Source organism: Alexandromys fortis, unplaced genomic scaffold (assembly GCF_014885135.2).
Source record: "Alexandromys fortis isolate MF-2015 unplaced genomic scaffold, M_Fortis_MF-2015_v1.1 scaffold_158, whole genome shotgun sequence".
NCBI lineage: Eukaryota > Metazoa > Chordata > Mammalia > Rodentia > Cricetidae > Alexandromys > Alexandromys fortis.
In genome coordinates, this window is record NW_026068039.1 from 2,924,165 (window position 1) to 2,936,837 (window position 12,673).

A 12,673-nucleotide genomic window follows, 5' to 3' on the forward strand; every position below is an offset into this window, starting at 1 on the left:
CTGAGTTCAATTCCCAGCACCCACAAGGCAGCTCACAACTGTCTGTAACTCCAGTTCCAGGGCATCTGACCCTCACACCAATGAACATAAAATAATAAAAATAAAGTAAGTTTAAAATATACATATATAGGGGCTGGAAAGATGGCTCAGCGGTTAAGAGCATTGCCTGTTCTTCCAAAGGTCCTGAGTTCAATTCCCAGCAACCACATGATGGCTCACAACCATCTGAAATGAGATCTGATGCCCTCTTCTAGTCTGCAGGTAGACACACAGACAGAATATTGTATACATAATAAATGAATAAATATTTTGAAAAAATATATATATATGCTTTAATACCTTCTTGCTGACATTTTGAAAATCTAACTAGAAGCTAAATATGGCTGAGTGGGTAGGGAAGGGGAAAGGATCTGGAAGGACTTGGGGAGTGGAAGAATATGAACAAAATACATTTAAATATGAAAAATGTTTTAAAAAACACAAAATTTAATTAAAAAAAATAAGTTAAGCAGAAGCCAGGTGGTGGTGGCACACATCTTTAATCCCAGTACTCAGGCGGCTGAAACAGGTTGATCTGAGTTCTAGGCCAGCCTGGTCTACAGAGTTCCAGGACAGCCAGGACTACACAGAGAAACCCTGTTTAAAAAAACCAAAAGGGAAAAAAAGTGAAGTGTAAAATTATCAGGTGCATTATTCTATAAATGTCATCTAGGTCAAGCTGACTGACAATTTGTTTTTGATGTTCTGTTTTAGCCTCCTGTGTACTGTGTAGCTATAAGGACGGCCTTCAGCTCCGCCCACACTGGGACTGCAGGCATGCACCACACTTGGACCAGTGTTCGCATCTCAACGGCCCTGCTAATTCCCTATGGACTTGCCTTACTGGTCATTAGGAGAGGCGGGCTGAGGTCCCCATGTCTAACCGTGTATTCTAGAGCACTTTACAGGGTTAGCCATCTTACCATTCTGAATCTGAGCAACTTTTTTCGAGATCTCTCCAATGATCTGTGGGGAAACAAATAGCAACAGGCACATTTTCATGGTGTCTGAACAGATCGGGAAGCACAGGAAAACTGTAATTCACAGCTAACAAAAATACTACAGGTGCGGTAGAGCACACCTCTCACCTCACCCCTGGGGAGGCAGAGGCAGGCAGGCCTCTGTGCTTTGCAAGATTGGCTTGGCCCATACAGTAAATCCCAGCCAGTGAGTACTACAATGTGAGACTGCTTCTCACAAATCAAAAACAGTACTGGGCAGTGCGAGGGCCCACTTTAATCCCAAAACTCGGGAGGCAGAGACTGTGAGTTAGAGGCCAGCCTGGTCTATAGAAGGATAGCCAGGAACACAAGAAGAGACGCAGTCCAAAAAAAAAATAATAATAATAATAAATTCTGGTTACTAATCATTGAGACAGAAAGAAGCAAGTAAAAGCATTTTCTTCTTTTGAGGTCAGGTTTACCCAGAACATACCTGTCGTCTCCATTTCTCAGCTTTCGGCAACTCAGTACATTCAGAAGCAAGAAACGGTCTTCGTTCCTAAGGAGAATGCATCACAAATTGCCACTAAGCTCTGTGCACACATAAGTGACATTCACAGATGATTCAGGCTTGAACCCTGACAAATCTAATGCTCTAAATACACCTGAAGTCACAGTGCTAGAGGATACTCAATTCCTACCCCTTACTCTACAATCTTTCCTTAGGAAACACAATTACTAAAGGAACTATAGTTAAAATAAATACATGCAAGTATGTAATCTCTCCAGGCCCACCCTCTACCTTCTTATAGTCGCTATTAGAGCTGGAATGACAAGGGAACCCAGACATCACTTCAGATCTTTAGATTCAGAAAGAAAAATGAGAGAAAGAGGGGGGGAGGAATGCAGGGCCATATAATCACGTGCCCCAGCAGAAGAGAGGAACACCAGAAGTTCAAGTATACAAACGCTTCAGCAAGTACAGACAGGAACAGATGGAGTCTGAAGCTTGGCTAAGGAGTTCCAATCTGCTGCCTCTTGACACTTCCCAGAAGATGCAACTTCACTCACCTTAACTTTCCCCTCTTCCAGCTGAGCTTGACGAAATCTTGCCAGGGCGGTCCTGCCAGTCACACAAAAGACCCTATAAGATTTCTCACCACTCAAGTTCCTGGATGGGACAGGTCTGTCTGCTCAGAACCACATCTAAAGTCTAGTGCGAACAGTAAGAAAGAAACCAGAGCAGCCAAGGATTTTCAAGTTCCAAGGGATAGGCCTCCAACACTAAGTGTGTTTCTGAGCACTCGGGTATCCAACACTACCGCATGTACAGACTGGGGAAACTCTATCAGACTACTGTGATTAGCAACATACAGAATGTTAAAAGATTAATTAACATCATGCATGCTCTCGCTGTCATTCCCAACCTATCCACAGGTGGGGAAATGTTTTCCAGCATATGTTCTGGAAGATGTCAGAAAACACGAGCAAACACAGGAATGCTATTTAGCACAAGGAGAGAAGAAGCCGCTTCTAGAAAGATCCCGCCAAAGGGATCATGTGAAAGCTCTGTGCTGGTCGTCAATCTCAAAATTTTCAGTTGATACTCACATAGCCTTTTCTGCATTTCGGGCCTAGACGGAGACAAAGGAAGAAAACACTGAGTTTAGAATATCTGGTTTTTTCTTGTGGTTGACTTTAGATGATGATTTTAAAGGGTTAAAAAATTAATTATTTTTCTTTCAAATTCCTGCTTGCCTGTAGGTGCACCATGTGTGAACAGTGGCCAGGAGAGACAGGAACGTCAGGTCCTCAGAACTAGAGTACAGGCAATTGTGAGCCACCTGATATGGATGCTGGGAACCAAATCTGCTGTAACTGGTAGTTTCTCTCTCACCCGTCAGTTCCCGAATAAGCACTCTGAGGCTTAATTCTTACTCCTCCGTCAACTGCTAGCATTTCCCTCCATCTGTCTGGATTTCCCGCCCAGCTATATTCTGTACTGCCATAGGCCAAAGCAACTTCTTATTAACCAATGGTAATAAAACGTATTCACAGCATACAGAGGGGCATCCCACATCAAACAGTAAGTGCTTTTAACCACTAAGCCAACTCCTCAGCCCCTAGAATACCTTTTATCACTTCAAACGTTTCCTTTCTTGTCATTCTTTAAGCTATTTACTTTTTATGATCATACACATTTGTAGAATGTACTGTTAATCCATTAACTCATACATGTGTGCAAAATGAACCGTGTTAATCCATTAACCTCTCTGAGCCCTCTCCCACTCCTACTGGAATTACACATGCACCACCATGCACAGCAGGCTGTGAGCGCAGAGGAAAGCACAAGACTGGCTTCTGCAAAGCAATTTCTACACAAGTGCTGCACATCAGTGCGAAGTCGATGATCCCTAAACCACAGGGTCAGGAAGACAACACATTTTCTTCACTCGGGTTGTAGACTACTCGCTAAATTTGGGACTTGAGATTTTGCTACGAGCTCTTCCTCTCACTATCTCTGAGACAAGGTCTCTCTAAAACCTAGTTTCCCTTTGCACCACACACAATTTCGTGATGACGTCTTCAGATAAATGTGGGAAGCTAATCAGATACATGGTTGATAGAGGCGGTAAACTGAGCTTCATTTAACTTCAGATTCTCCTTTGGAAGCAACTTGGCAGAGGGTGGGTGGATAAAGGGAAGTGACAGCAGAGCAGGACACGCCCTCCTCCAGGCACAGCCGCTTCACGACAGCTTTCTCTCCTTGTTAGGCTTCTGTGCTAACAGCCTCTAGTGGCTTCCAAAACATCCTCTGTAACCACTCCATGGCATCATGTGCTTCCTAAATTTTTGTTTATCTATTTTTATTTAATAAGAGTATGTATCTGTTTGTACCTACATATATATACAGTAACATTCCCCCCAAAAAGTGTACTAATGGCTTTTTTTTCTATTTGGTATTGTAAAACATCCCAGACTGAAAAGAAGACCTATCTATTTGAATAAATGCCCATATTTTGTATATATTACATGGTTATGCATAAACTCCGACCTGTTTCATAAACATACTTTGGAATGTGCATACGGATAAATATCTACCAAAATGGGCTGGTTTTGTGGCTAAGACTATACAGATCTCAACACTAGACCTCAAAGATACCAACAAATCTCAGAGGTGTTAAAGCAACTCCATACGCTTTTAAGGGGACTTCTACTTTTAATACACGTAGAAAAATATATAGATTCTTTTGTATGTGTATGAAGGTTTTGCCTATGTACACCACCTGAGTGTAGTGCACACTAATTTCAGAAGTGGGTATTGGACCCCCTAAAACTGAAGTTACAGATGATTGTGAACTGGAAACTGAAGTGAGGTAAGTGGTCATCTTTCCAGCCGCCATAGGGTCTTCTTCACTTTGAAAATACTACGGTAACCACGCCTCTCTGTGCCAATTCTCGCAGTGATCTCATATTTATCTACATATTAGACACTTCTTGAGGGAATGAAACCGAGGGTAACAACCTCTCAACACTTCATCCCAGGTCAGTCATTCACTCACTCCGTCTCGGGCACTAAGCAAGCAAAAATGTGAAGACCCTGCCCTTGAGAAAATTTTATCTGTGAAAACTGAGAACACCTTGGTGGATCCTCCGCCCGTTCAGTCCTATATCCATAATGTGCTTCATCCGGACTGAACCACCGGAATGTAATTCAGCTCCCCAACTCAGTTTTCCCCTGCAATTTCTAACACCCACGCCAGGCGGGAAAAAGAACCCCTCACAAGGCCTGGGACCCCGAAGCCGCCCACTGACCCGGGCTCTCGCACCCAGGAGCCCGAAGCCTTCCGCACAGCACTCACCATGGTGCCGGCGAGGGCGCCTAGGCGCCGCGCCACAGAACAGCGTGCCTTGCAGTCCGGGACCAGCCGGGCCGGCGCGGGAACGGAAAACTCTAGTAGCCAACAGGTTGCTCTCTTTTTGTCGGAAGAATAATGGAAAGGACCGGAAGTTATAGACCGGAAGCGGATAAAAGAGCGGAGGAGGGGCGGGAGACGCAGCCACGCTCTGTGGGCGGCTTTCCGTCGACGTCTGTCCAGTGCGTCGTCTCGCGCAACGTGAGCGGGTGGGCGGGACTACGCTTGCGCCGCGGCAATGAGGCTGTCAGCGTTTGAGTTTGTTGTCGTGTTAGCCGCGATCAGAGAGTTTGCCTGTTTCTTTCCTTCCTATCCTTCTAGGACAGCACTTGACCATTTTGAAGATGACTCCTCTACCTCTCTGAATGCACTGAGTGTCCACAGCCACTCGGGGCCCTGCAGGAGTACTGTCGCCTGCGTGGACCCGGGTCCCTGGCACGCTGGCTGGGGAGCCAGTGGAGCAAAACTGCCTTCCTGGGGCCTTTTTCACGACTGCCTGTCATTCGCTTGGAGCTGAACGGTGCCTAAGACCACGATCTTCCTCCTCCCTCCTTCCTCCTTTTCGGAAACACTTATTATTATTAAAAGTGACTGTTCCCAAGAAACTGACAGGGTGAATGTGATCGTGAAAGAAAGGTGTGAGCCAACGAATCAGGCCTTTCTCCACACATTCCCAGAAGTCAGAGACCACCGATTTAAATACAAATTTAAGGCTAGGCTTGCTAGCCCATGCCTTTAATCCTAGCATTCAGGTTTTTGTAAGAGGGAGGACAGGCTGGTCGATATAGAGAGTTCCAGGCCTGCCAGGGGTGCATAGTGAGACCCTGCCTCAGAAACTAAAGAGAAGGGCTGGGCACCGTTGATTCCACCGTTCAGAAGATGCGCCGGTCCACAAAGTGAGTCCAGGACAGCCAGCGGGGGCTACATAAAGAAACAATGACTCGAAAAATAAACAAAACCAAAAAAGTAATGAGGAGAAAATAAAATACAGAGGTAAGGTCCAGAGAAGAAAAGGCTACCTGGAGTACTTGGGGGTTGGAGACTACATGAGACACTTGCCAGAGATTTGTGCGCTAGAAACAGTGGTGGGTTCTCCCATTGAGTTTGTATTAAGAACACTCATGTCACAGTTCAGGCAAGAATATTAACCACCATGCATATAAGGCCAAATTAGAGTCCTTTATTAGCCAGCAGCTGATGGCAGGCTCCTGTCCCAAAGCACTCTCTGCGCCAAAGCTCAGGGTTACAGCATTTCTGATGGTAAAAACCACAATGGCATCACCGGAAGGGTAGTGTGGGGGAACCTTCTAGCATTTGTTTTGACTATACATTCAGCAGTCATTTTGGTTATACATCTGGGCCATAGTCAGCCCGCTATATTGACTTTCCCTGCTCCTGGTCATTCTACCATTAGATTCAACCATTGGTATACAGATTCTCAAGGAAAGCTGTGCACTAGGAGGAGTTCAGGATCAAACAGGATTGGACAGGTACTTAAGAGTATCTATGTAAGTGGGCAAATGGCCGCCAGCTAGAACCTGTCTTCCCACTTCTTGCAACTAGGTATGTGGATATCACCAAATAATGGCTTTGGGCCAGGAACCCCAAATTTTTTCCTTACCCCTTTATGTATGCATAACTAAAGCACCATGACATTTTATATTTAGAGATTTGTGGAGCTCGTTTGGCTTTTTCTGTTCAACTGTCCATAAGTTTGAAAGGAGGGAAAAACTGTGGAAATAGACATAGCTGGCATTTTCCTTTGGGCAGCCAACCAGCTCCCAAATAAAGACACAGACTTTTTATTAAATACAAATGTTCCGGCTTAGTTTAGGCTTGTCCCAGTTGTTTTTGTTTTTGTTTTTGTTTTGTTTTGTTTTGTTTGAGACAGGGTTTCTCTGTAGCTCTGGAGCCTGTCCTGGAACTAGCTCTTGTAGACCAGATTGGCCTCCAACTCACAGAGATCTACCTGCCTCTGCCTCCCGAGTGCTGGGATTAAAGGCGTGCACCACCACCGCCCGGCTCCAGTTGCTTTTTTAACTTAGCTTTAACCTGTTTCTTATTCATCTACATTTTGCTGTGAGACTCTGCCTTTCTTTCATTCCGTGTGTCCTACTTTCCTGCTTCCTCCGTGTCTGTTTAGCTGGCCCCTGGCATCTCCCTGTCATCTTCTTTTCTTTCTCCCAAGTCTAAATTCCTCCTCCTTACTTACTCTCCCTCCCTAGAAGTTGCACCTATACCTCCTCCCTCGTAATTGGCTGTTCAGCTTTTTACTAGACCAATCAGGTGCCTTTGGCAGGCAAGGGAAAACAGCAACACATTTTTACATAATTAAATAATTATTCAGAAACATAAACAAATGCCACATAGTTAAACAAATATTTCACAACAAATGGAGTCAGAGAGGTGTTCATCACTCTACTTCCATGAAATGAATGATTACCAGGTTAAATACCTAGAACCACATATTTTAAAAAGAAAGTCTTGACCTTTTCCCTTTTCTGAGAGGCGACCTTAATTAGGAACAGCCAACTTGGACTGAGAAATGAAAGTCTCATGAGCAGTACAGAGTCCACTGCCAGGCCTAGAGCCTCTCTCTCTCTCTCTAAAATTAGAAATGTCTTGAAGCCATTGCATTTGATGTGTTGTACCCATTATGTTATATATTTTATCCCAAACAAAAATGGGCAGCCGGGCGATGGTGGCGCACGCCTTTAATCCCAGCACTTGGGAGGCAGAGGCAGGCGGATCTTTGTGAGTTCGAGACCAGCCTGATCTACAGAGCTAGTTCCAGGACAGGCTCCAAAGCCACAGAGAAACACGAGAGAGAGAGAGAGAGAGAGAGAGAGAGAGAGAGAGAGAGAGAGAGAGAGAGAGAGAGAGAGAGAGAGNGAGAGAGAGAGAGAGAGAGAGAGAGAGAGAGAGAGAGAGACAGAGACAGAGACAGAGACAGAGACAGACAGAGACAGAGAGAGAGGGGGGGGCCTGGCCGTATGTAGATCAAGTTAGCCTCAAATCCACAGAAAACCTGAATCCACAGTAGTGCGATTAAAGACATATGTCCCCAAACCTGGCTTCAAAAAGACTTGCTTTTGTTTTCAGCCAGGTTCTCAAGTAGCCCAGGTTGGCCTGAAGCTATCATTATAGCTGAGGGTGAACTTGAACTCTGATCTTCCTGCCTCTGATTCCCAGGACTACAGGTGTGCAACCACTACCTCTGGATTGGTTTGTTGTTTGTTTTTTGTTTTGACAAGGTCTTCCTATATCCGAGACCAACTGTGAACTCTATGCTAATACTGCCTCAGTCTCCCAAGTGCAGGAACTGGCAAGTACAGCACCATACCCAGTTCACAGTTCAAAGAAATGTGGCTGCTTGTCATTGTATGCTGAAAGTCACATGATAGGAGAACTGCCTCCTAAAAGCTGTCCTCTGGCCTCCACATTCACACCCATACACACAAAACAAGTGAATAAAAAAAAAAGTAAAATTTTTAAGAAGAATCCTGATTTGGGACAATTCAATCTATTCTTGCCAATTCAATCCATCCAGGCCTTGCTTTGTCACCTACGCCAGTACGGTAGGAAACTTAGTAGAATGAATTGACTGGAAGAACACTTCCAAGTTTCACCCCTTCTATGAGAATCAAATACTGTTGTTTCCTCTTTCCAGAATTTATTGAAGGTATGATAGACAACAAAAACATCCAAACACAACCCTTAAAGATGCCCACACCCTTATCCCCTGGACCTAATTTGGTTTTTGTTTTATGTTCTTTTTGTTTCGTTTTGTTTGGCTTTTCAAGGCAGGATTTCTCTGTAGCTTTGGAGCCTGTCCTGGAACTCATTCTGTAGACCAAGCTGGCTTCGAACTCAGAGATCTGCCTGACTCTGCCTCCCAAGTGCTGGGATTAAAGGTGTGCACCACCACTGTCTGGCAGGACCTGAAAATTGTTACCTTACAGACCAAAAGAGGTTTTGTAGGTGTAACTAAGAAACTCAAAAATGGGTGCCATCCCATGTTCTCTAGTGGTTTCCATGGAATCAGAAGGGCCCTCATAACAGGGAAGGCAAGGTTCAGTGGAGACCTGTCATCTTGTGAATAAAGGGGAGCTGACATGGCAAAAGCCAAGGATGTGGACAGCAGCTAGAAGCAGAAGGCAAGGATGTAACTCAGTGATGGAGTGCCTATCCTGCATGCACAAGGCCCTGGGTTCAATACCCCGCACCACACACATTTCTTCTCTAGAGTTTTCAGAGGGAAAACAGCCCTGCCTATATTCACTCATGAGACCCGTTTCCCGCCTCTCCAGCACGGCATGTGTAGGCTTATAAGGTTTTTGTTGTGTTTTGTTTTGAGACAGGTCTGGGGTAGTCCAGGATGGCCTGAAATATTTGTAGCCAAGGATGGCCTTGAACTCCTAGTGAGGCTGGGATTACAGGCATATACCACCATGCCTTTTTTTTTCCACCCCCAAGACAAGGATTCTCTGTAGCTTTGGTGCCTGTCCTGGAACTCACTCTGTAGCCCATGCGGGCCCCGAACTCACAGAGATCCACCTACCTCTGCCTCCTGGGTGCTGAGATTAAAGGCGTGTGCCACCACCACCCGGCCACCACCATGCCTTCTCCACATTACTGCTTATTTCACAACTATTTCAGTCCAAGACATTTCTGTCATTGTTAACCTGATTTTAAAACTTAGTTAAGGGACTGGAGAGATGTCTCAGCAGTGACTAAGAACACTGGTTACTCTTCCACATGAGGTTTGGAGCTACCTGTCACAGGCCAAAGGTGCAACTTCCAAATACTAGGTTTTTCTTTAGATTTCTGAATTTTAACTTCTAACTTCCACTTTGCTGACAGACACTATTCGGGAAGCACATGCAAACTATAAGCTGCCGAGTTCTAGACTTGGTGAAAGCTGAGATGACTGCTGTCCCTTCACCTGGATCAGCTGACCAGATACATCTGATAAATGTCCCACTGCCTGGTCATTGACTAGCCTTTCAACTTTCCTGGGCCCTGACAACCAATGCCCCAGTTTCAGCCGGAAGTAATTAAGAGAGTACATCATCCTGCTCCCCTTAACAGGCTGGAAATGCTGAGACAAAAGAAAATTGCTTGACTTAGGGGACAAAATGGCTATCTATGTCAATCGATATATCAAAAAAATGGGCTCAATACTATACAGTACAGCATCCTTTATACAGAACAAAGATATTATCCATCACAGGGTCTTAGGCCCTTCTGCTTCTGATAATTACTGTTGGCTCTTACACCATTGATACAATAAATAATTCCTGTTTGGGTACCATTAAGCTAATGGTTATTAGATCTAAATGTAAACTGATACCCATCAAAGAGTCAAGGATTTGACCCAAGATACAAGATACAAGTAAGGAATGTTATGCCTTAAATTAACCTCTAAGTCCCATCTGCCCAAGGACCAGGTAACTTCCTGGAATGCTGGGAGTTGTAGTTCTTGAAAATAACAAAGCCTCATGGAAAAGTACAGTGGCCTATGGGTTTTGGACATACAAGCCCCAACAACTTATGCCTCAGGTGAACTCACCTGTAACGTTTCTATGGAGTGATCCTGACCAAATTTCATCTTGGTCAGTATATAAAGTTCTAATTAAAAGCTTACTTCAATTCCCACTTCCCACCAAAAGACTGCTCTTTAAAAGGACCCAAATTCTGTGATCAGCTCCTAGCACCTACATGGCTCCAGTTTCTGATTCAATGCCCTCTTCTGACACTGTGGGCACCAGGCACACACATGGTGCACAGACATACAAGTAGGCAAACACCAATAAACATATAAAGCAGCTTCCAACCACCTCTAAGTCCAATACCATGGTATCCAACATGCTCTTGTGGCCTCGGCAGCTATACATATGGTAATCACTCAGACATATACAAAGTAATAAAATCTTTGCTGGATATGGTAGCACATATCAGCACTCAGGAAGCAGGGTCAAGCCGCCAGTGCTCTCAACTGCTGAGCCATCTCTTTAGCCCGTGTATCTAATTTTGTATTGAAGTACTATACAAAATATTTAATACATCCCTAAATAGGATTGTCCCTAAATCAGCCAGAAATATTTAGTACTAAACATCAAACTCTAATCAATTCTTGACCAGAAGAGTTCCCCAAAGAGCTCCAGTGATCACATGTGGCTGACTTGTAAGTGGTACGTCAATATGCCTCATTCATAAATCTTTTCTTTCTGAGCAAATTAGTATAAACATAGACTGAAAGATTGAAGTACTATACCATGGACCTTACCATCAGATAGTTATTTTATTAATTATGAGCAACAACTTTGTAGTTGGGCCAAATCTTTTTTTTTTTTTAATTTTGGTTTTTCGAGACAGGGTTTCTCTGTGGCTTTGGAGCCTGTCCTGGAACTAGCTCTGTAGACCAGGGGGCCAATTCTTTATACGACATGCAAAGTAACAAAAACCTGAAACCACAGTAATTAAGAGAATTAGCATTGTAGCTGCTCTGAAATTCCTATTCCGACAGTAATACCTGTCTGTAGTCATCTAAGTTAGTAGTTTTCAATCTGGCGGCATATTAGAACCATCTGGAAACCTGTAAAGTATTGATGGCTCAAAACCTACTCTTGAACATTTTAACCCAAGTGTTTGAATTTCCAACTTCAATAAGTGGTTCATACTAGCAACTACTCATGATAGGATCTTTGCTTTGAACTCATATAGGCACAGCACTTGGAAGATTGGGCTGATTTGTAGAATGATTATTTATGAGTAACAACAGTTGGGACCACTTCTATATGCACACTGTTCACCTGATACTAAGACAATGCAAAAGCAATGTATTCAAAATGATATAGAAAATCATATACTTGTAACTTAAAAACCATAGAAATTTAGACCTACCAATCTTTAGCCAACCACTCTGTCAAATACTGGAAAACTAGGAACAGAATACGTTGTCATATAGCTACTTCCTTAATGAAAACATTCCCTCCTAAAGGGAGGCTCCTAGAACTCAGACAAAGAAATAAGGCTTAGGGGGCTGGAGAGATGGCTCAGTGGTTAAGAGCACCACCTGCTCTTCCAAAGGTCCTGAGTTCAATTCCCAGCAACCACATGGTGGCTTACAACCATCTGTAATGAGATCTGGTGCCCTCTTCTGGCCTGCAGGCAGAGTACTGAGAATACTGTATACATAATAAATCTTAAAAAAAAAAAAAAGAAATAAGGCTTAAAAACTCAGCAAGTTACAATCTTCTCAAGGCCTCTTGTTTCTCAAAGCTGTAAAAATTGCTGGAGTAGACACCCACGACAGGCTACACAGGCTACCTGTTAAGTTGTACAGGGAGCTACTTGATGTGCTTGTCATAACATATGCTAGGGTGCAGAAGCTGTTGAGCCACCTAACTAAGTGCCTGTAATAAATCCATGGTTCACCAAGCTAGACTTATGTGCAATCATTTCTTCTATGTCCCCTGGTGCCATACCCAGCATGAAGCTATCTCCCTAAGAAGCCACTAACACATGCATTAACCAACTTTGCAAACAGATCATTTGTGGGCAAGGTTCCCCAAACCGAAATTTACAGTTTTTTTTTTTTTTTTTTTTGAGAAAGGATTTCTTTGTGTAACAGCCCTGGAACTCCCTGTAAACCAGACTGGCCTGAGACCCCACTTACCTCTGCCTCCTTGAGTGCTGGGTTTAAAGGTTTAAAGGCTGCATGAGTTAACTCCCTTATCTGGTGTTTGGGATCACGAAATACTTTGGTCTTTG

General features: G+C 43.9%; 1 protein-coding gene across 1 annotated transcript in view; it reads right to left on the minus strand.

Moving 5' to 3' along the window:
- Isy1 (ISY1 splicing factor homolog) overlaps nucleotides 1–4,980 on the minus strand; it is a 15,821-nt gene extending 10,841 nt beyond the window's left edge. The window contains exons 1-5 of the mRNA XM_050165435.1: nucleotides 4,844–4,980; nucleotides 2,592–2,614; nucleotides 2,052–2,103; nucleotides 1,474–1,539; nucleotides 963–1,005 (exon numbers count right to left, since the gene is read on the minus strand). Of these exons, the coding sequence (XP_050021392.1) occupies nucleotides 963–1,005; nucleotides 1,474–1,539; nucleotides 2,052–2,103; nucleotides 2,592–2,614; nucleotides 4,844–4,846 (187 nt within the window). The 5' untranslated portion in view covers nucleotides 4,847–4,980. The remainder of the gene's footprint in view (nucleotides 1–962; nucleotides 1,006–1,473; nucleotides 1,540–2,051; nucleotides 2,104–2,591; nucleotides 2,615–4,843) is intronic.
- Nucleotides 4,981–12,673: the final 7,693 nt, after the last annotated feature.